The sequence below is a fragment of the Scaptodrosophila lebanonensis genome, unplaced genomic scaffold, assembly GCF_003285725.1.
Source record: "Scaptodrosophila lebanonensis strain 11010-0011.00,11010-0021.00 unplaced genomic scaffold, SlebRS2 tig00000001-arrow-pilon, whole genome shotgun sequence".
NCBI lineage: Eukaryota > Metazoa > Arthropoda > Insecta > Diptera > Drosophilidae > Scaptodrosophila > Scaptodrosophila lebanonensis.
Genome location: NW_022060529.1, coordinates 8,693,129 through 8,714,001, shown reverse-complemented (window position 1 = coordinate 8,714,001; position 20,873 = coordinate 8,693,129). Strand labels below are relative to the sequence as shown.

Sequence of the window (20,873 nt, the reverse complement as noted above, 5' to 3'; positions counted from 1 at the left end):
TATAACTTAATAATAATAAGTACATTTATGAGTTGCTTTTTTGAATAAAATGTTTTTGTTTGGAATAAAAATGCATCCTATCAATATAAACGCTAGATACTTCACAGTGTTACATATGTATGTCGCAAATTTACGTTATTATTTGTACATAGTAAGTATATGCGAACTTTTCATTTATTGCCATTTACACCTGCATCAACAGCTTGAAATAGGCACAATTAATAGCAGCAGGAACAACAACTATTCATTTAATTAAAACGTACATCAAAACTTGCTGTGACCATAGAGAGCAGAGCAGGTGAAAAACTGCGCATTTGCTGCCTCTATAATGTGTATGAATTTTTCTGTTTTGAATGGCAGCTTTCCGAGCCCGTGACTGTCGACACAGGCACGCACAATCTTTTCAAAATTATAGAGATATAGCCGGGCAGAACGCTTCCTGCTAAAGCAGAAACGAATAGAAGCAATAGAAGCAAACACCTGCTATACTCGTACAACACGCAGCGGCCTAATTTGGCAAGGAATTAAAGTTCAATTATATTTCAGAAGCAAAAAAAAAAAAAAATTGTAAGTGGAATGGTGAAATGGAACGTAACGTGTTGTAAAATTGCTATAATGTTTGTAATTAGTTGCAATATCGATGGATTTAATTTGGGTACCAAAACGGTACGTCATACAATGTATGGCAAACGAGTTCGTTGCCTAAGTCTTTTGTTATGGCAGGCCATATAAAACGCTATGCAAATACGCTCGCAATACTGTTGCTGTTATTGCTGCTTGGACCGCTTTTGCTCTGCGGCAACGAATTGAATAACATGAAAAATGCGCATACATTGCGATATCATCACGTTTATGACGTTAACACAATTAATCAGCCGACATGCAACCGCTAAAAGGCTAAAACGCAGCGCTCAGACGACGCTGGCCACTGCAGAGACCGAGAAACACCGCGGCGCGTAGAACAGCGCTCGCATACAGCTGCATAGAAGAATGGCCAGCATTCTCAGGAGGCTTTCTCAATTTTCTTGCCCAAGAACTAAACTAAACTAAACGTTTCTCGACTCATCAAATGCGCAATTTATAACATTTTCGTATGCAACAACACAACAGACAGACGCCTACGCTGATTTCTCAGGCTAAGGCCACATATTTGCTGCTGTTGTTGTTGTTGCTATCGGTGCTGCATGTTGTGCCGCCATTTGCTACAGTTATGGCACCAGGAAGCCTTTGCCGTGGATTCCTTACAGCTATCAGTTTGTGGGGCTGCCAGTTGCAAAATCAGAAAACAAAATAAAAAGGAGAAAAAAACAAACAGCTGCTCTCAAGTTGCCTGCTTTTTGCTGCTGTTATTGTTGTTGTTGTTTTTGTTGGGCTTAGTAAAATGCGTGCAAAATCGCTGGCTCATGTGCGCGGCGATTTGTATCGCCGTCTGTTTAAACTGTGTAAATCGCCCTAAACTACGCATCAGTTTCGGTTTCAATCTTCGGCGAGGCAGCATTGAACTTGACGTCGCAACCGTCTTTCGTTCCATCGTTTCTTCATAAGAAACCACTGTAGCCCCACTCCGTGTAGCTGCACTTAGCGAAAAGCAAAACGAAACATTCTAGACTGATTTGGCTTGAGCTTCTGCCGTTTCGTACTTAAAGTATGGACTGAACAATTATAATTTTAAAATATATGTAATCGATATTGAAAATAATAACAGTAGAATAGAATAAAGAAATCAATTAGCGCTTTTGTATCACAAGGAACTTTGAGACATGTGGTTTTATAGCTTAGATTTATATCAGGTATTGCAGCATAAATTGTACAAGACTTTCAAACTCAGCGAAAAATAAAACGAAAAATATTTATTCTATTTGGCTTCAAATATATACTTAAAAGTGCGAGTGTATTGCATTAACAGTAATGATTAGAAAATAAGACAAAATATGCTTAAATGGAAAGATGTTTTAAGAAAGCAGCTTCATTTTTATTTACGCGGACATTTTTTCAAATTGATTTCGCGCCTTATTGCTTGTAAAAGATTCTTTTATGAAAGTCCATTGAAAAAAGTTTTTTGAATTTACTTAGTTCTGCTTTATTTGCAGTCTCCTTAGCTCTTATTTACATATAATTTGTCGATTCTATTGTGATACTGATTGATGGTTTTTGTGACTGAGCGTTCTCGATTGCTCATAATTTTTTTATTTATAACATAGATTTAAGTAACAACGAAACTACACATAGAATTGAATTTTGCAATGAGATACTTGATTTCTCCTAAGTGTACTTAGTCATATAGTCTACACAGTCTGTATTTGTATAGTCGAGGAAGTAGTTTAGTTTCGCTTTAATCTGCAAGCATTTATAAATGGCCGTCTGTGTGTTTTTATCGCGATATACAGCACACTATAGCGGTAATAAATTGGTTGGGTTCTTAGTAAGTCCTGGCCCAGTTCTTCGCATTTGAGGCGTTCATTTCACGAGGCGGAAGTGAGTGCAAAATTCAAACAGCTGTACACGCAATTAAAAGAGTACCCACAAATGCATACACACACAAAATCACATTAGGCTCAATTATTGCTCAGCTCGAGTGGTTGTACCGGGCCGGGCCGTGCCGTGCCGGGCCAGACCAGGCCAGTTCCTTGGCTAGGGTTGCGTTGTGCCCCACCATAATTAGCTTGATCGTTGAGTTGTATGCGATTCGCTCGTTCTTGGCAATTGCGCAATAACTTCGCATCTGGTTGCAATAAGCAACTTGCAACTGCCTCGATAATCATTCAAATTTACAAGAAAACAATCAAAAACAAATTCCTGGAACACAAATCGACGAAACTCATTTCATTTCAATTAAAGTTGCACGCCGCAGCGACAGAGGCAGCAGCCTGAGAAAAGTGCATAGACAGCAACGTCTGGCATGCGCTAGAACAAGCGGGAGTAGCAATGGCAATGGCCATGGCCATGGCAATGGAAACGACTATAGCAATGGCAATGGCAATAGCAATGGCAATGACTATAGCATTGAAATCCAGAAGAAAACAAATTTAAATAAGACAAACGTCAACCAATTACCGTCAATCGCATTTTCCGCAACTAGCGACGTTGCAACCTTTTGAGCATTTTTGCTTGTTTGCAAAACTGCAAAATTGCCAAACGGCAACCCAGACGAAGACGCTTGCCATCCCAGCTATCCCAGCCATGGCTGCAACTAGACCCACAGCTCCAGCTGAGGGTGAGTTGCGGAAGTGGCAGCGTACTGGGCCGGCGCTCGCGCGCATGCGCAGTTACACTTGAAGCGACGTCAATGGCAGCGACATCGACTGCGTTACAACAGCATGTGGAGGTCAAGAAACTGTGCACGGCATTTAAATAAGCTTAGCGCAATGGCTCGAGACGAGTGCAAGACAACAGCAGTAACAACAAAAAAGAAATCAAATCCAAATCAAACAAGCAAACAAACAAACGAGAAACAAACACTCACACACTAACCGCAACACTAACAAAGAGACAAGGCATCGAACAAATTTCCATGTTGCTGTGAAATTCCGCAATGTGATGTTCTATACCTGTTGTTATTGTTGTTGTCACTATGGGTGTTTGTCGAACTTGGCCGCAATTATTCGCATCGTAGTACAGTACAAAGTACCATGAAGTTAACAATTCTCTGCACAATTCTAGATACTTGAAAACCATAGCTCTTTATCGTTTTAATTACCCGATAACTTCACGCAGGCAAAGTGGCAGAGAGGCAGAGGGGCATCTAGACAAATGGTCAGGCCATCGTTATGCCAAGTTAGACAAACAAATAATTTGTAAAACAGTTTCTGAAGCTTTACAAATATGTCACGATTTCGAATTATTAAAAAAATGATCCTAATTAATTTGTGTTCGTTATTTGTGTGTGCGTAGTTCTCAATTAATTTCTAAACTGGATTGTTATATCATAAGGGCAGCTATTTCTCGATTAACGATGGAAAGTAGTCAAGTCACCTAGATTGATCAACAACTAACTAGAAAGAACTAATTATAAAAACAATGACAATTTTAGATTTTTCCAAAATATAATTAAGTAATTAAAATGATCAATATATTCGAAATAAAAAAATATTTTCAAATATAAAGAAACCAAATTATTTTGGAGGTGGCTGAAAAAGAAGGTGCTTTTGGAATTGTTGTTAAAACAGATTAGAAACCTATGATTAAATTAATGATTTATTTAAAGCTGTTGGCCAACATAACCAGTTTTTACTGTATACATAGATATCGGTGTAGCCCAAAATGTGAGCAACGCTACTTTCCTTCAGTTAAATGGCCCATGACGAGTCGCACGTACTGACAGCTGAGCAACTGCCTAACTGACGTACCCGTCGCAGTGTCCAAACAGTGTATCCATCATCAACATGCCGCAAACAGCAACAACAAATACGAATTTCATGCGAAAAGGTCAACAACAACTGGCAAGCGAAGCGACGGGCAAGAAACATTCCGCCATCCTTTAGCATTTTGGTTAGAATTTCAATCATTGGCTGTAAGTGAAATGCGCCGATGAATTTGAAGCTGCAGCACCAATAGCAACAGCTGCTGCTTCAATAGCTGCAACAGCAACAGTTGCTGCAGTTGTTTCTGTTGCAGTTTGTTTCTCGTTGTTGCTTCTGTGCGTTGCTGCTGCCTCGGACGCTGGCACTGACTTTGTCGCTCAGTTTGATTTGATTCGCTGCTAGAATTTCGCACTGTCTTGCCTAGCTGTCGCTTTTGCTGTCGTTGTTGTTGTCGTAGTTGCTGCCTCTGTCGTTGTCGCAGCTGTGTTGCAAGTACCTAAGGTTGTTGTTACTGAGCGATATCTAGCAGTTTGTTTTGTAACTTGAGCTGAAACTGATGCTAGGCAGCGCTAGGCGATCATGTCCGCTGCATGCATACAAAGTAGCAACCAAGTCTAAGACCGAGTCGAAGTAGAAGTCGAAGTAGAAGTCGACATCAATGTCTAAGTCGGTGTGCCATCAATTGAGTCGGGGAGCCCGGCCCGACCCGACTCGCCCCGATTTGGCCCTGCCAGACATTGAATGCCATTTTCAACGCCAGTTGATTTTTCATTCGATCCATTTGAAATTGTTTGATGCCAGTTTGATATGGCCATGATAGATGTTTGCTCGTTACTTCAATCATATTCAATGCGGCCAATCTGAAGCGACAGGGCTGGGAGCGCAGCTTGGCTTGCAGGCTCGATAGCAGATTTGGCTTCATTTTCTGGAATTGGAATTGGCACAAATTGCTGGAGTAGCCAAAGGATTGCTAAGTACAAGTTCCTCCAATTAGGCCATTTTTGCAATTGTTTTCTTGTTTTCGGCATAATATTCAAGTAACAAGTTTACGACTTTGTTTTTATTCAGTTAAGGGCGAAAGCTAATCATTTAGCATACAAAACCCCATTATATTACTGATAAAAAATTTGAAATCATGAATTGGAAAAATAAATGTTTGCATCGACTGTTCTAAACATAATAAAACAATACATGATTTCTAATAAACTTCTGCATTTAAAAAAAACAAACAGACAAACATACAGACAGATATATCCGTATCGATTCTTCCAGCCATCTAGCAAACTTCACCACTTAAATTCTAGAAGAGCAAATGATCGATCTAAAAATATAAAAATATAGCAATTAAATTGCATAAAAATGTAAAATTTGTTGGAGCATTGTGGAATTTAAAATGAAAATAATTATGAAAGTGCTCCTAAAATTTAACGATTTTAAAACATACATAACTATTTGTTGCTTTGCAAAATTATTTTTAAATTCATTTCGCGCTGGTTTTCCTAATCCATTTATGCTCATTATTGAATCAAAACTGAAATTGAGTTCTAAATAAAGGCTATCTGTTTTTTTTTTAGATAAAATATAGGTTCTTTTCAGCTTTCTACAAAAAGGACACTTTAAAATATCGAAAGGTTAGAGCGATTTAATATGTTTTCTAAATTTAAATCTTTTCTTTTTTTAATTAATTTTGTTTTTTACATTAGACGTTTTAATCTACTTACTACTTACTTAATTTTAAAGTCGCTTCTTCCTTCGTCGACTTCCAAAAAGTTGTCATTTAACTATGAGAGCAGAGCTTGTAGAATTCATTTAGTGTTTAAATATACGAAATAAATGGAATCGACAGCTGAGACGGCTACTGAAAGGTTATGGACACGTACACAGCATAAAATCAATAGCTGGGCTCTCTCTCACACACAAGCACACAGATGAAGGGGCAACTGTTGTAGCATGGCGTGTTGCACTGTCAACAGTCAAGTGGCAGTGCATTAAAATTGTAAACTTAAACAACAAACAAAAGCCACAAACAGACGCTCGGCCGGTTGCTCGTTCAATTCGTCGATGCCGATCCGAATCGGTGCGACGAAGGAGCGCCCCTAGCCACACAACCAAACTGAGGACGCAACTGCAACACCAACAATAACAGCAATGTAGAGTCCCAACCATTCTGCAATTGTGCATTTGTTGGTTGGTCGGTCGGTCGGTTGGTCTCTTGGTATCCGGCTTATAAGCTGGCAATTTCAAATTGTGCGTCACGTACACGCATAATGGGCAAATGTAATGAAAACATATGAACAGGCACGCAGGGAGTTGTTGTTGCCACTGCATCACACAGAGAAGAGGAGGCAGGTTGCAATGGCAGGCACGCACTCGGCCATGCCGTGCACATTTTCAGTAGGCACCAATGCAATTGCAAATGCACAAAATAATAATTTGCAATACGCGCAGTTCAATTACAACAGCAGCATGAGCAGCAGCATCAAGGCCAACAAGAGCGGCTCCAACAACAGCAAACCAGAGCTTGTAATGTTTGAGCGCCAAGGGGCCAAGTACACATTTGAGATATCATTTGGCGAGGGCACTCATTTGATCACTTTTATTTTTACTATTTCTGTTACATAATTGATATGCCCTAAGTAATTGGTGTTGACCACGCGAGCTTCTTCCATCCTCTTAACCAGCTGAGCAACCTTTTCAAACATGTAGTGCTGCCGGCTCTTGCTTCTAAGGAGCAGCAATAAATAGCTAGATACTCGAAAATTTGCTTTCTTATATATAGTACAACGCTCTACCAATGGCAGATAAAGCTCACAAACTCAGACAACTGGAGATAGTACTGAAAATTATTAAATAAAATAAGCTGGCACAAATGCCAACAATTTGTACACTTCAACATTTTTAGTTTACGCGAAATACACTATCAATTCCTTCAATGCATGGGGGTGGAAAAGAAATGTAGATAATTGGGATTTAGGTCCATTTTAAAGCTTAGACAAATTGTTATACTTACATTGGTGCTCAGCGCGGTCAGATCAGATGAGACACCAACTCCTCCTTATCCTCATCCCAAAAAAAAATATATATATCTTCATAGTCTAAGTAAAGACTAAAGAATAAGATGTGTAACTTGGATTGTTTTGTCAAGGCCTAGCTACAAAGACCTTTATGAGCAAGAATGTTTACCATTCTAGAGTGTTTGAAGCTTCCTTGGAGGCTTTTATAAGCGTAAGCTATAAAACGAACGTTTTTCTCAAGTGTGAAATCAATTCAATTGTCTACACGAAGAGATGGCGGCAACACTTGCAGCAAATAAGAGATCACCAAGAAGAAACCAGAGGTCTTTGCAACGAAATGTACTACTCCTCTGTATTTGCACTTACATATATTTATATATAAGTATATATAAGCACAATATACTGCACACATACTACAATATATTGATCGGCAATCAGCAAATTGAGGTGTTCTCTGCTCGCTGCTGCCGCTGCTGTTTACAGCTTTAGGGCGTTTATTGTTGCTGGCTTTGTGTTGTTGTCGATGTCGTTTATTCGCCTGAGTGCCACACAAAGGATGCACGACTATTATAGCTTTTGGACCGACCCAAGCCCTTTTTCCAAGCCCTACTTCTGGCTTCTGGTCTGGCAGGCATCCATCTCGTATTAATTTTATGCCAGCGCCACTTGTATGAACTCTGCTCCGGCCAACATACTATAAATTCCGACAAGCGCCAGCAATGCCTGCTTCACTGTCCCGCCTATCATCAATCCACAATCCCCCCGATTTACAGTGGGTGCAGCAGACAATGCCATTGCACAAATACATACAAAAAAAATGGAAGTGTCTGGCTTTTATTATGAAATAATCTATCAATTAACTACAACAAATATGCGTTTCTGGGTAGCTCTTATGTTCAGAAATAGATTTTCGGGTACAACGTAATTTTGAAAGGAACTTAAAATTTGTGTACTTGTTTGCATTATATTAAAAAGAATTATTATCTAGGATATTTTTTTAAATATTTAAATTGAAAGAAACAAAATCTCTTTTGATATTCCACAGAAAATGATAAAAGTTATATTCTTCTTCAATTAAAAGTTAATGCTAATGCTTCTGATGCTAAAGAGTAATAACGAAAGTTTATGCTTTAATTGTCATAAAATATCGCTAGGCTTGATCGTTCTGAATTAAATTTCTTATATTGTTTCAAAAATTATAGAATTTAGAATTGATTCTGCGCCATTGTGCGTCGTCTGGTTATAAGAACAATTTAAATGCAACACGATGTGCGTTCCTTTACAGTGATGTTAAATTTTTGTTTATAAATCAAAAGCAAAACGGTTGGCAACTCGCCCAGCGATGTTCTCGATCCCTACATTGCAGTGGTTGTTGTTATTACTGCTGCTGCTGATGGTGTTGTTGTTGTTGTTGTTGCTGTGTCGCCAGCGTTTGCAATTCGCCTGATGATAGGCCAGTTTATGTGCAGCATGTTGCCGTTGTTGTTGCTGTCATTGGTGTGTTCTCTTTTTGATGTTGGCGCTGAAAACTTTACGTTTGATGTCGCCACAGTTGGTTGTTGTTGATGCTGCTACAAAACTGCCATTTATAGGCAATTAGGCTTTTGATTTTAGTTGCAGTTTGCAGTTTTCAGTTTTCAGTTTGAACGTCTATGGACTAAGGACTGTCGCCGCATTAATGCAGTGTGTAACAAATCATGGCTGCAATTAGTCCGTGTTTATGACATGCTGAGGGGAGCTGAGCAGCTCATCAAGCCATTTCAGCGCTCAATATTTTCTGCTAGCCGATTTTTGCATGTTTAATACCGCACACACACACACACACACACACAGACGCACACATGAAGGTACACGCATTTGCATGCAGCCACAGCCACAGCGACAGCAACAATGGCAACTGATGATGTTGCTTGTCAGGCGGCTGCGGCAGCAACATCAGCGACTGGCGTCAATAATGGCCTGTCGTTTGCCTGATATGCATTTGCCTGCATGGCCATAAACGGCCACAGGCAATATTGTTAGCCAGAGCTCAAGTTACTGCTCCACAACACGAGTCGTTCTAGTCGTCCATTGCACTAATTGTGCTATTGATGCAAAATACGCGCTGATGTGTGTGTGTGTTTGTGCGAGTGTGTAATGATTATAATGGCATAGATCATGTTAATATAATTATAACTAAGTTTAGCCAGCAGCAACAGCATGAAGAGCAGCACCCGGAGTCATCCATTGAAAACAGAGCAGAGCTCATAAAATGGTCAGCAGCTCTCGAGCTCAGCGATTCCCAGCCTAAATTCGGCAAATAATTTCTTTATTAAAAGCACAACGAAGCCATGAGAACTAGGCGATCCAGCGAGCCAGCGAGCCAGCGAGCATCCAGAACCCGAGCCAAACTATCGTCGTCTTGAAATTACAAATTTCAAACATGACAGCAATTTCGAGACGCAAGCCCTAAAGCCAAAAACTAAAAGCAGCAACAAAAGACCAGGCAGGATGATGATAAGCACTGGAAGTGGCAACGGGAAAGGCAACGGACGTCAGGAAATAGTTGAAAAAATATCACCAGTGATATATCAAGAGTGCGGGCACACTGGCATATAGCGGGCAATGGCGTCTACGGAGTTGGAGGAGGCAACCACTCTGGCTATGGCTGTGGCTACGACTATGGCGACAACATAAAAACCAAAACCGAAACGTTGACTGCATTTTGTGCTGACGCGTCGTTGCTGCAAGCAAAAGAAATGCAATTTTGGCAGAGCAACAGAATAGAAGTATGAAATGAGCAACTAAACAAAAAAAAAACTATATATACTCCTCGATGACGAAGATGAGGACGAAGACAACGACGATGACGACGGGGACGAACTTGTGCTGCTTAAAATTCCAAAGCAAATTGCGGGTAGTGCGAAAAGTACCCTGTAGTTCGGAGTACCCATAAAGCATACCGAGCTCACCACTTACTATCAGCGTACATGTTAAGTGCCATGTTATTGCCATGGAATATTTCCTATCCCTTAAACCCATTTAAACATTCTATTAGTTACTTCACTGGCAAATAATGCCTGGCGTTCTTCAGTTAGAAGTATGTCATAAGCGAAAAAATATTAAGAAAAGTAGAATCCTTTGTGTTTATGAACATTTTTTTGTATTTTAATAAATGATCATGAATTATGAAAAGTACATAAATGTATTTCTATGAATATTTTAAATAATATTTTCTATGATTTCAATAGCAATTATTTCTTATTAGCTTTGGTCTTAATTAGAATGTTTAATTTTTTGAAGCTTATCACTTTTGGGCCTCTGCTCTCGTCTGTAGTGAGGATTAAATCCGAAAATTTTAAGTGATGTGCCGCAAATACCCTTTGTTGAACAAGAGAGAACGCTACAGTCGAGCAAGCCCGACAGTGTAATACCCTGTACCCAGGTAAACTTCCGTCACTGAGTTATATGCGCCCATAGCAGCAACAAAAAGAGGAAGAAGAAGAGCGAACTTGTTGCTGCAGTTTGTGGGGGTTGTACTGGCGAGAATTTGTTTCGCTAATAACTTTTCTTAGAATTGACCGAATTGAATAAAATTTTGAACAACAGTAGACAATTATATATAAATTATGTGTGCAAAGTTTGGTTTAGGTAGCATTTGAAATGTGGACGCTATTGACGAAATTCTGTAGCGGGGGAAGTGGGGAAAATTAAAAAAAATAAAATAAACTCGTCCTTACTCGGACCTAGGAGAATCTGGATGCCAACTTTGGTTATTCTAGCTTTTATAGTTTCTGAGATCCTTGCGTTCATCCAGACGGACGGACAGACGGACAGACGGACAGACGGACGGACATGTCTAGATCGACTCGTCTCGTCATGCTGATCAAGAATATATATACTTTATGGGGTCGGAGATGCTTCCTTCTGTATGTTACATACTTTGCACAAACCTAATATACCCTGTTTACCCTACGGGTACAGGGTATAAAAAGTGCCTTAAAATAATGTTAGCGCACAGCACAAATATCTAAAATATTTGATCACTTCCGAGTTAATAGGCTCAACCTTAATCTAATAATGACCCAATAGTTAAGCTCTGCAGTAACTTTTGTTGGTGGATCATAGATGATGCGATACACCAGTGATACCTTGATTACTTTTCAGCAGACATTTCACTTATGTAGCAAAGGCAGCGATTGCAACCAGCCGTACCAGAGGGTCCTAGAGTGCTGTTGTTGATGTTGCCGTTGTCGGCAACATTCAGCGTCATCACAAACATCAATTGACCCTTTGGTGCTTTAAGATCAAGCGTAATAATCGCTGGCATAAAAGCGCTTTGCACTTTTGCGCCAATACAGACATAAAGGACAGGCACAAATAGGTACAGAGAAGACGGCCGGGAAGACCAGCTAGCTAGTTCGAACGAAGTCTGTCTTTTTTTCAGCATATGTGAACATTTCACATTTTTTCTCATATTTATTTTTTTTTTTTGGTCAAGCTATTGAGATTGGCCTCGTTGGTAAAAAATATGATCCACAAGCTGAAATGTATGTCTTAAATGAACCTTTATGAATACTATAAGCATTAATAAAAATAACATTCCAGTCTTTCATAATATTTAGTTTTGGTTCAGCTGGGTCACATGTATTACATCATTATTGGACATCGACATAGAATTTGCAGTGTCGTTCTCATGCAATGGCAGCTTTTTGAAACGAAAGATCAGGTGGTCCTGGGAGAGCTGCATATACTGGCAATAGGCCTGCATCAACTTGTCCATCCGAGCGTTGCGTTGAATCTCAAAATCCACCGTTCGCATGTTTCGGGCTACAACTTTTAATGTGACTTTGTCCATGTTGAATTATTATCAATCGGCACACATACAAGGCTATATGTTTAAGCACAGTATGTAGTAGATCTATGTTTGAACATAATATGACGTATATGTCGATACATGCAGTGTAGAAGTATACGAGAATATGATATAAATATATACTATACTTTACTGCCTCTTTTTTGTTGCCTACATTTGAAGTGCGCCCCTGGGGGTCCACTTAACAACTGTGTCATGTACGAGTACATATAATCGTAGTATATGACGACTGCAACACAAGCTATTTAATGTACTGGACATGCAGAGACTACAGCCACAGTGGAGCGAATGCGAAAATGTTCTCTGGTAACAACTTAAAGACTATATTTTCTTCAGTTTTATTGATTCACCTTTAAATTAATGGTACTACTACTTTTGTAACGTTTCACCTTTCAGAGAACGTAACGTTAACATAAGGATTAATGCAAACTTAAATGTGATTTTCAGATGCCTAAATCAGTAAATTATAATAATATGCTATTCAAATTTATGCACGAAGAATTGCCAATAATTAGTATAAAATGTTTTGCAAATCAGTGTTTTACAAAATATAACCGAAACTTAGATTCCCAAAAAATATATATAAATATAGATAGAATTCGAAATTTTCCTTAAAAATGTATACGCAGTTAAGTTTCTACATATTAATGATGTCTTTCTGAATACGCTATTGCCAATTTATTTGCTCCCACTACTACTGTTTGCTTACAATTTGACCATTAAAGTGAATGCGAGCTCCATAGTGCATGACGGCTATGTAAGACGACAACATATATGCAGGTAATCAGATTTGCTTCCAGGCCTCTCATCAAATTGTCCCCAGGTGCCACCCACACCCATACATGCACATACACAACATAAAGTGGTAAGCATAGAGAAAAGCAGATTAAGCATACGACGTGTTGTGCAGCTATCATCAAGCGAAGGCAACCGAAGCGGCAACTGCCACATCGAACAAGACCAAGACTGGATCTGAGACGAGTCGTAATCCACAAGCATTGCAGGTAATTTATGATTCGCAGCGCACGGCGTGCAAATGATCTATTGCCATTGCCAGCGTCATTTTCCCAACTCAGGCAAAGCCATGTGTTTTGGACTGAGGTTGATGGTTCATTTTGTTGCACTTCGGCACTTGTTGCAGCATCAGCATAACCGTTAAAATCATTTTCGCATCGGTTAGACCCCAAGGGCCCTTTGTCTGACAGTTATAAAGTATGTCCACAAGTTCGAGGCCAGTCCAATGGTCGCTTATGCTGTTCAAATTAATTTCAGGCAACCAAAACACAATGATGCATGCGTGCATTGCCATAACCCGACGATATTGACGACGGCGCCGACACCGCCCCCGACGCAGTCGCTGCAGCTCTTTAATGATTAATGGATTTTCTGTGTCCCATGTCCAGGCATAGTAAAAATTCTGGATTGCCTTGTTGTTGCGTGCTTTGGAGGCGATTGCCATAAACAAAAATGCAGAACGCAGTCAGAACAAGCGAATGGTGGAGTAGAACATCTTAGCCTTGGGGCGCACACACACAAATCAGTCGTATACATAGGCGTAGTAATTGTTTGGGTTCTTGGATTGGACGTGGTGAGCAATGACAATACTTGGCAACTATTTATCATTGGTAAACTTTATTTTTTTACATTTACAATTTGTTTAAATTAATTTGTTGGCAGAAATCCATGGATTACACTTTAAACTTACACATATAGCACAGAGCATTAAGATAATGCTCAGTAACTAATTCATTTTAATTAATACATAGAATCTACGTAAACTTTTGATTTAAAACTAAACATGATACTATAAGCTATGGTCTGTTATGGATCAGATGCAGCAGCAACGAGTGAGTTCAGTGGCTAGGGATGTTCACACATATACATTTAAGATATGTGCATTTTGTAAAAACGATTTTAATGTGCAGGCCCCAAAGTGCCGGTAAATTGATAGAATTAGCTGCTGTTCTTATGTTATTTGTTTGCTGTTGAAGTAGTTGCCTTATGAGACCTGGCTACTATAATGACGGCGGGTTATAGTGAAAGCCGGGATTGTTAAATTTAAAACGTGCAATCTCGAACTGTAGCGCCTCGTAGTTGATGTCCGCCAGCCTCTTTAGTTGATGCGCAATCTCCTGGGCGTCATGGCTGCTAAGTGCGGATGTCAGAGTCGTAACGTTGCTCTCATGCTGCGCAATCTTTGTATTGTGTAGACTGTTTGGTGGCGGGGCCGTTTGTAGCGTGGCGTAAGAACGCGACGCATTTTTCACTGCAATATAAATTGAAACATTAGTGTACTGATCACATTTATGGGCAAAAGCCCACCTACCCTCGTATATAATTTGATCACGGGCTTGTGTTCGCATTCGCTTTACCGGAAGCTCGCCGTTGATAAGCTTTGTGGCAGCGGCGGTGTTTGCTGACGTATTGACTACTGTGTGGAGGCTGGCGTTGCTGCTGCCAGCGCTTCGACGCGCTGGAATAAACTCGATGGGCTCGGCGTTCGGCTCTTCGTCTACGTAGGACGTACTATCAACCACTATGGTGCGGTAGGTGCCACCGCCCGTATTGACCACCGTAGTTGCAGCGCCGACGGTGGCCGCCGAGCTAGGGACAGCTGTAGTTTCATGTATGGGCTCCTCCAGTAGATCGTCTTGTTCCACGTGCTCTTCCTCCTCAATCTCCTCTACTTCATCATTAATGGCCTCTTCGACAGCCGCTTGCAGTTCTTTTTGAAACGATTCAGATGTGCGCTGATGCTCCATGTCTTCCTCCTGTTCTTCTTTCTCCGCCTTTAAGTTCAGAAGCGTTTCATTTGTTGCTGTGGGCACCTTGCCAAACAAATCAAGCGCTTTTAGCTCCAGCGCCGACATAGTTATGTCCTTCTCATTAGGCATAAGACTACGTCTATACTTGCAACGAGTCGTATTTTTCCAGTCGTTAAGTCGCTGCAACAAAAGTAAACATAAGCAAACGAAAGGGCGCCTGAGTAGGCGTCTGAGACTCAATAGTCCCTCACTCGTTCTCACCTTTCGCCACTCTTCCGCTGTTAGTGTGGGCCCGGAACTACATTTGTTCAATTTGTCGGACAAATCCTTCCACTTCTTTGTCAAGTAATGTATATCATAGTCCCGGGGAACTCTTCCGCTCGCGAAGATGGGATCGTTTTCCATCATTTCGATGTACATCATGTACTGGTCCGTGGAAGTGCGCTTCTTGCGGCGGTCCATTGCTGCAGTTAAATTTTTAAAAGCGATAGTTATTCTTTTATTTTACACAAATTAAAAATTGACGCCACAAACAGAAGTGAGGGATGGTTTTTTTTGTAGGTGGCAGCCCCGCAACAACTATAGTTAGGTGGCAGCCTCGAATTAGAGATGGCTCACAATCGATTTTTTGACTTATTTGGTATTTCCTTTTCGTGATTTCGTGTTAGGGTTACTTTTGGAATACATTTATGTTAAAACCTCTTCACATTATTACGATCAGCTGCCTTCACATTTCACATTAATGAAATGAAAAAATGCAGAGATGGAAATTTGCAACTCACTTTCTGTTATATATAAAATATTTTTATATTTACAAATAAAATAAAAATGAGTTTGTTAAGTCTTTAATAAGATGCTTTACCAATACAAGAAGGTCGCAACATGATAATAAAAAATAAGAAACTAGGCGGTCGGTTATATTATTCAAATAAATTTTCTTTACCTCCACTTGCCAACAATAAATAGGTGCTGCCCAGCACTGTCAAAGTGCTACCAATCAAGATACAGAATTGCTACCAAAAAGTGCTCGAACAAAGTATTTTCATCCACATTTCCTGAAAAAAATGTCATCTATTGTGAAAAATATAAACATCAAGAAAGTTAAAAAGAGTAGTTCATTAACTTAAGATTATATTCCGCTAGTGTTATTCGTCGGGGTCGTTCTGCGTGACTCACAAATTACAATTAAAAAAGCACCCATGTGAAATTTTCCTCGAGTCGAGTGAAACAGATGATAGAAAAGTGCGTTCGCTCGGTCGTACATACAAATCGGTCTCGGGCAGGGGAAAGACGAATAGTTGAGGAGAGACACGAAGTTCGCGCACAGGGAGCCCATTAAATTGTGAGTTTCGTACTCTTTCCAGTTCCAGAGTCGGCCTTCGCTTTGGCTTGAGGATTTTACAAAAAGCTGAACTGTGGGCGGTGGCGGCGCTGTTTTGAATTAGCTAACAAAATGGCGCAAGCCATGCTTGAAGAGCCAGGCTTACCAGATGACTTAGCAGTGTCTGTTATTGTGGAGCCCCAACCACCAGTAATTCTCGGTGCTGGAACAGATACTACTACTAATAGTGGACCCTTGCCACCAGCCGCAATTAAATTTGCTGTTGCGGATTTAACGGAGACTGGCAGCGAGAGCGGCGAAGATGCTGATGCTGCTGGTGGAGGCGGAGCCGGTACCAGCACTGCTGCTGACGACAATGATGCAAGGACATCTCCACCGCCAAATTGCGCAATCTGCTTGTCGCGGTGCAAGCAAAAGTGCTTCACAGACTCTTGCCTCCATCAGTTCTGCTTCAAATGTCTGTGCGAGTGGAGCAAGGTATTATTTCCATTATATTATCATTTGGATTTAGTATATCGAATCCCTTTTTGATTCCGCTTGTAGATAAAGGCTGAATGCCCGTTGTGCAAGCAGCCATTCAAGACTATAATACATAATGTGCGCACCTTGGATGACTATGACAGATACACCGTGCAGGCTGCTTCTAACCCACCGTTGACAGACCACGCATCACTTCGATTTCACATTGTCAATATACGAAGACCCCGTTACGCACCCTTGGTGCAGAATCAAGGAGTTATGACCTCTGCCATTGACGACATAGAAGATATAGATGCAGCCGCCGAATCCGAGGACGGAATTCCTACGGTTGAGCCCTTACGGGTAGTACCGTCCGCCAATCGCTTTGAGCCCTATCGCACTGAACTGATGAACTATTATCGGCATGACCAAGATGCGGGAAATTTGAGCTCATTGAGCCAGCTCTGGCGGCGCTATGTATACGATCGTAAACTTTACGCTTTGCCGGTCAGCGACAGCTTGACGGGCCATTTCCGAGAATGGAGCGCTCGCTTCTATAGGTAAACATGTTGTGCATCTAAAAAAAACATATGCTATACGTTCATTTAAATTCCAGAGATAATCCTGCACAAATGCACCGTTTAATGCCTTGGATACATCGCGATATAATGTGCTTGCTACGTAACACGCAACAAAATGTTAGCCTTGTGATGCACCTTATGCATGATATACTGCCCATGACAAATATATTGGGTCCGGCCTTCCGACGGCGTCTGTCGCCCTTTCTTGGCGATCGCACCAGCCATTTCATCCATGAGTTATTTAACTTTGCTCGCTCGCCGTATGACATGATTGGGTATGACCGTGTCGTTCAATACTCAGCACGTGTGGCCGAGGAGGTGGAGGTTGATTTGCTGGATATTATGTCGCCACAATCATCTAACGAAGAAGCCGAAGCGCCAAACCATACAGCTGAGTCCTCTAACGATTGGGCACCGGTCGCTCAAAGTCGAACACCTCGTCCTGCCGCCAGTGTTATTGTGACCAATCCAAGCGCCACACATTCCTTTAGTGTAACGATGGCTACTGATGGTTCTGAACTGCCGGGCATCTCAATACGACGCACCACAAATGTTGGCTCACAGACAGTAGCCATCAATTTAAGCATGCGTCGCCCAGTCAACGAGGTAATTGAGATTGATGATGGCGATGCGGCGGCAAACGCCGAAGTGGCGGCCATCAACGACAATAGCAACAGCAGCCAAAATAGACGCAATGCCGGCGCTATGTTGCCGGTAAGTGCACACATCGAGCTGCAGAGCAGCGACTCGGGATGCAGCAACAGCTCCGAGGACGATGAGTGTGTATTCGTTCTAGAGCGTAAGCCGCCACATTTGCGCACACCCGAGTTGGTCAGCTTGGACTCGGCAAGTGACTCGGATGTGGTGTTTGTGGATGAACAAAAGCCCGCAAAGTCTGCGGCCCCGACCACAGATAACAGTAAAGGCAGCGTTGTGGAGCAGGTGGCTGCAACTATGGCAAGTGAGCTCTTTATGGGGCCGAGTACATCGTCTGGTGTTTGCTCCTCGGGTAAGCACTGGAAGAAAGTGATCGAGGATGCGCGTTTCATTCATAGTAGTCGGCAAAAGCGCGCCAATAGAAGATTTTCGCAAATGCCTCATCGCTGTTTCGTGGCTGGATCCACGGAGACAGCTAAATCATCCAGCCCCAGTGACAGCAGCTCTTGGACGACGAGCAGCAGTAGTTCAAGTGAGTCTGAGTCGGATTCGGATGTGCCCAAAAAGCGCAGTAAACGCCGGAGCAAAAAAAACAATGGTAGCTCGCGTCCAAAAAGAAAACCAACATCGATAATTAAACGACGCAAACGGGATGCCTCCATCAGCCAGGATGATGACGATGAAATGGACAGCAGCAGCTCAAGCAGTAGCAGCTCATCCAGCAGTTCGAGCAGCAGCTCAAGCAGCTCTGACAGTTTAGATAACGTGCAGTTAAGTGCACTTCGAGCAACACTAAAATCTGAGGCGCCACTCAATGAAAGCAACGATGCTTCGCAAAACAGAATGATGCCAAAACAGGAGCAGCCAGTAGAGGAGCGATTGTTGCTGCCCGCTGGCGATCCTACTCCCGATGTAGATGCGCCCACGGCACCAAAACGACGACGTACCTGCAGCAGCAGCTTTCTTGATGCCAATCTGTCCTGTCGCAGCAGCACCATAGCTAGCACCATAAGCTTTGGCACGTCAAGGTCGTCATCGGCACTGAGCCTATTTAATACAGATGCCAACGATGCGAACGATCCTCTGGTGCGCGGAAGTACGGATTCACCTCATTTACATCCAACATCCGAGACTATGGACAATTTAATAATGCACAACGCTATCGCAAGTTCTCTGATCGAACTTTCTGGCGCAGGACAGCAGCGCACGTCTGCCGTCTTTAACGATCAGTCTGTTGGAGTACAAGACGCCATTAGCTTTCTGCGCAATGCATTGCCCAACAGCGGAAACTCGCTCGATGATGACGCACATTTGTGTATTTTTTCAGATGCTAGCAACGAACTTACCCATTACCGGGCGGAACCAAATATCGATGTGGTCGGGGATGCAAGTACGTTGGGCGCAGAAATGGAGAGCATAGAGCAAGGCGAGGCTGATGACACAATTACGGCAACTACCATATACAATGATGACGATGAACGTGGCAATGAGAATACTAATGAAGACTTTGGGGATTCAACAGCTAATGAGGCAGTTGAAAATGATGTCGATAGTAATAATGATGCAAATGCTGCTGAAGACGCTGATATTGTAGATTCTTCTCAAGATAATCCTGATGCAGAGGCAGGAGCCACATAAACTGATTCTGTAGGTATATAATTTGAAAATACCTACTCTAAGTTCGATATAGCACCATTCTCCCCAATGTTTTTTTCTATGGAGTTTTTATTAAGATATTTTAAATAAATAAGCGCTTCTCTATTGTTTTAATTTGTAACACAAAAATTGTTTACTGTATACAAAGGATACGGCGCAAATTGAATTGTATATGTATGCATAAAATAAGCTTATGTCACCTATAGTTAAGTAAAATCTTAAACTGTTAGTTTTAAGTAATCCCGTAAGCTATAAGTCTTTCTTTTCATAAGATTGCCATTTTTCATTGTATATAAAACCTATAAAACCTAAGCAAGTATGCAGCTTATATACCTATATAACCATACATATGCGCAGCACATACACAAGTTAGTCCACGTCGACCGGTTAATGTACATTCTTTCATCCCGTACTATTTTTACTTTGTAGTACAATGTGGCGTTCAAATGTATCTTTACACAACCAAACGCACTCATATAAATAAATATGTATATGAAAAACATACTTACATAGGCATTTTGACGAACCTTCATGTTCTATAATGAGAAATCTTGGGCGTATTCCTTCTCCCTATGCCAAGAGATCGTTGTACGCGTTTTAGGCATAAACATACATATATATGTGTTGTAGTAGGTTAATATATGACTATATACATACATATAATTATAATATATGTTCATCATTACATGTAATCTATTTGCTATTTAGGACCTTAATGTACTTATAACTAAGATGCAAACGTCATTTGCACTGAAAATGTTGGGTATATGTACAAGTTATAATAAGGATGTGGCATAGAAGCTATCATCTGCGACATGCCCATAAATGATGTTACAATATGAATTTAGTTCTCAAAATATATTACCATACTATTTAATGATTGCTTCAATTCAATTTTTATTGAGATTACAACTAAAAGTCCTTTAGGTACTTAGGTTGGGTCAGCTAGAGCTGGTGGTGTCGGAATTTAAGGACTTTTTACTGAACCAGATTTTTTCCAATATTATGAGTATGGTGGATGAATTTACGAAAATTTTAACCAATAAACTATACAGCACAACGTCAAAATAGAGGTCCAATTTTAAAAACAGAAATGCCCGTTTTTTACTGACATTTAGAAATTCGGTCTAAAAACGACCATCAGTTTTTATACAATGTATATAATTACTTTAGCTATAATATAAATTCTGTTATCAAACTCCGAAATTTATTTCCTAATATTATATCATTGTTCATTTTCTTA

The 20,873-nt window shown here is 40.8% G+C and overlaps 2 protein-coding genes and 1 long non-coding RNA gene across 3 annotated transcripts; 2 read left to right on the top strand and 1 right to left on the bottom strand.

The window, feature by feature from the left end:
• Nucleotides 1-12,810: 12,810 nt before the first annotated feature.
• Nucleotides 12,811-13,248, top strand: LOC115634749. The gene is made up of 3 exons (XR_003996456.1): nucleotides 12,811-12,927; nucleotides 12,994-13,174; nucleotides 13,228-13,248. It is a non-coding gene; the product is annotated as an uncharacterized LOC115634749 (long non-coding RNA).
• Nucleotides 13,249-13,619: 371 nt separating this feature from the next.
• LOC115630214 (E3 ubiquitin-protein ligase Topors) lies at nucleotides 13,620-20,507 on the top strand. The gene is made up of 4 exons (XM_030526780.1): nucleotides 13,620-13,758; nucleotides 16,300-16,754; nucleotides 16,821-17,296; nucleotides 17,353-20,507. Exons 2-4 carry the CDS (start codon nucleotides 16,389-16,391, stop codon nucleotides 19,610-19,612), a joined length of 3,102 nt encoding a protein of 1,033 aa, XP_030382640.1. The 5' UTR covers nucleotides 13,620-13,758; nucleotides 16,300-16,388; the 3' UTR covers nucleotides 19,613-20,507.
• LOC115630229 lies at nucleotides 13,784-15,468 on the bottom strand. The gene is made up of 3 exons (XM_030526786.1): nucleotides 15,197-15,468; nucleotides 14,497-15,115; nucleotides 13,784-14,436 (listed from the first exon to the last, which is right to left on the bottom strand). The coding sequence occupies exons 1-3, from the start codon at nucleotides 15,395-15,397 to the stop codon at nucleotides 14,186-14,188; spliced, it is 1,071 nt and encodes a 356-aa protein (XP_030382646.1). The 5' UTR covers nucleotides 15,398-15,468; the 3' UTR covers nucleotides 13,784-14,185.
• Nucleotides 20,508-20,873: the final 366 nt, after the last annotated feature.

Excerpts from the sequence above, each read along its gene's own strand:
- LOC115630214 (XM_030526780.1), top strand. The coding sequence starts at position 16,389 with ATGGCGCAAGCCATGCTTGAAGAGCCAGGCTTACCAGATGACTTAGCA. Across the intron at positions 16,755-16,820 it reads GTCTGTGCGAGTGGAGCAAG|ATAAAGGCTGAATGCCCGTT; the intron begins GTATTATTTCCA and ends TTCCGCTTGTAG. Across the intron at positions 17,297-17,352 it reads TGGAGCGCTCGCTTCTATAG|AGATAATCCTGCACAAATGC; the intron begins GTAAACATGTTG and ends TTTAAATTCCAG.
- LOC115630229 (XM_030526786.1), bottom strand. The coding sequence starts at position 15,397 with ATGGACCGCCGCAAGAAGCGCACTTCCACGGACCAGTACATGATGTAC. Across the intron at positions 15,116-15,196 it reads CAGCGGAAGAGTGGCGAAAG|CGACTTAACGACTGGAAAAA; the intron begins GTGAGAACGAGT and ends CTTTTGTTGCAG. Across the intron at positions 14,437-14,496 it reads TGATCAAATTATATACGAGG|TGAAAAATGCGTCGCGTTCT; the intron begins GTAGGTGGGCTT and ends TTTATATTGCAG.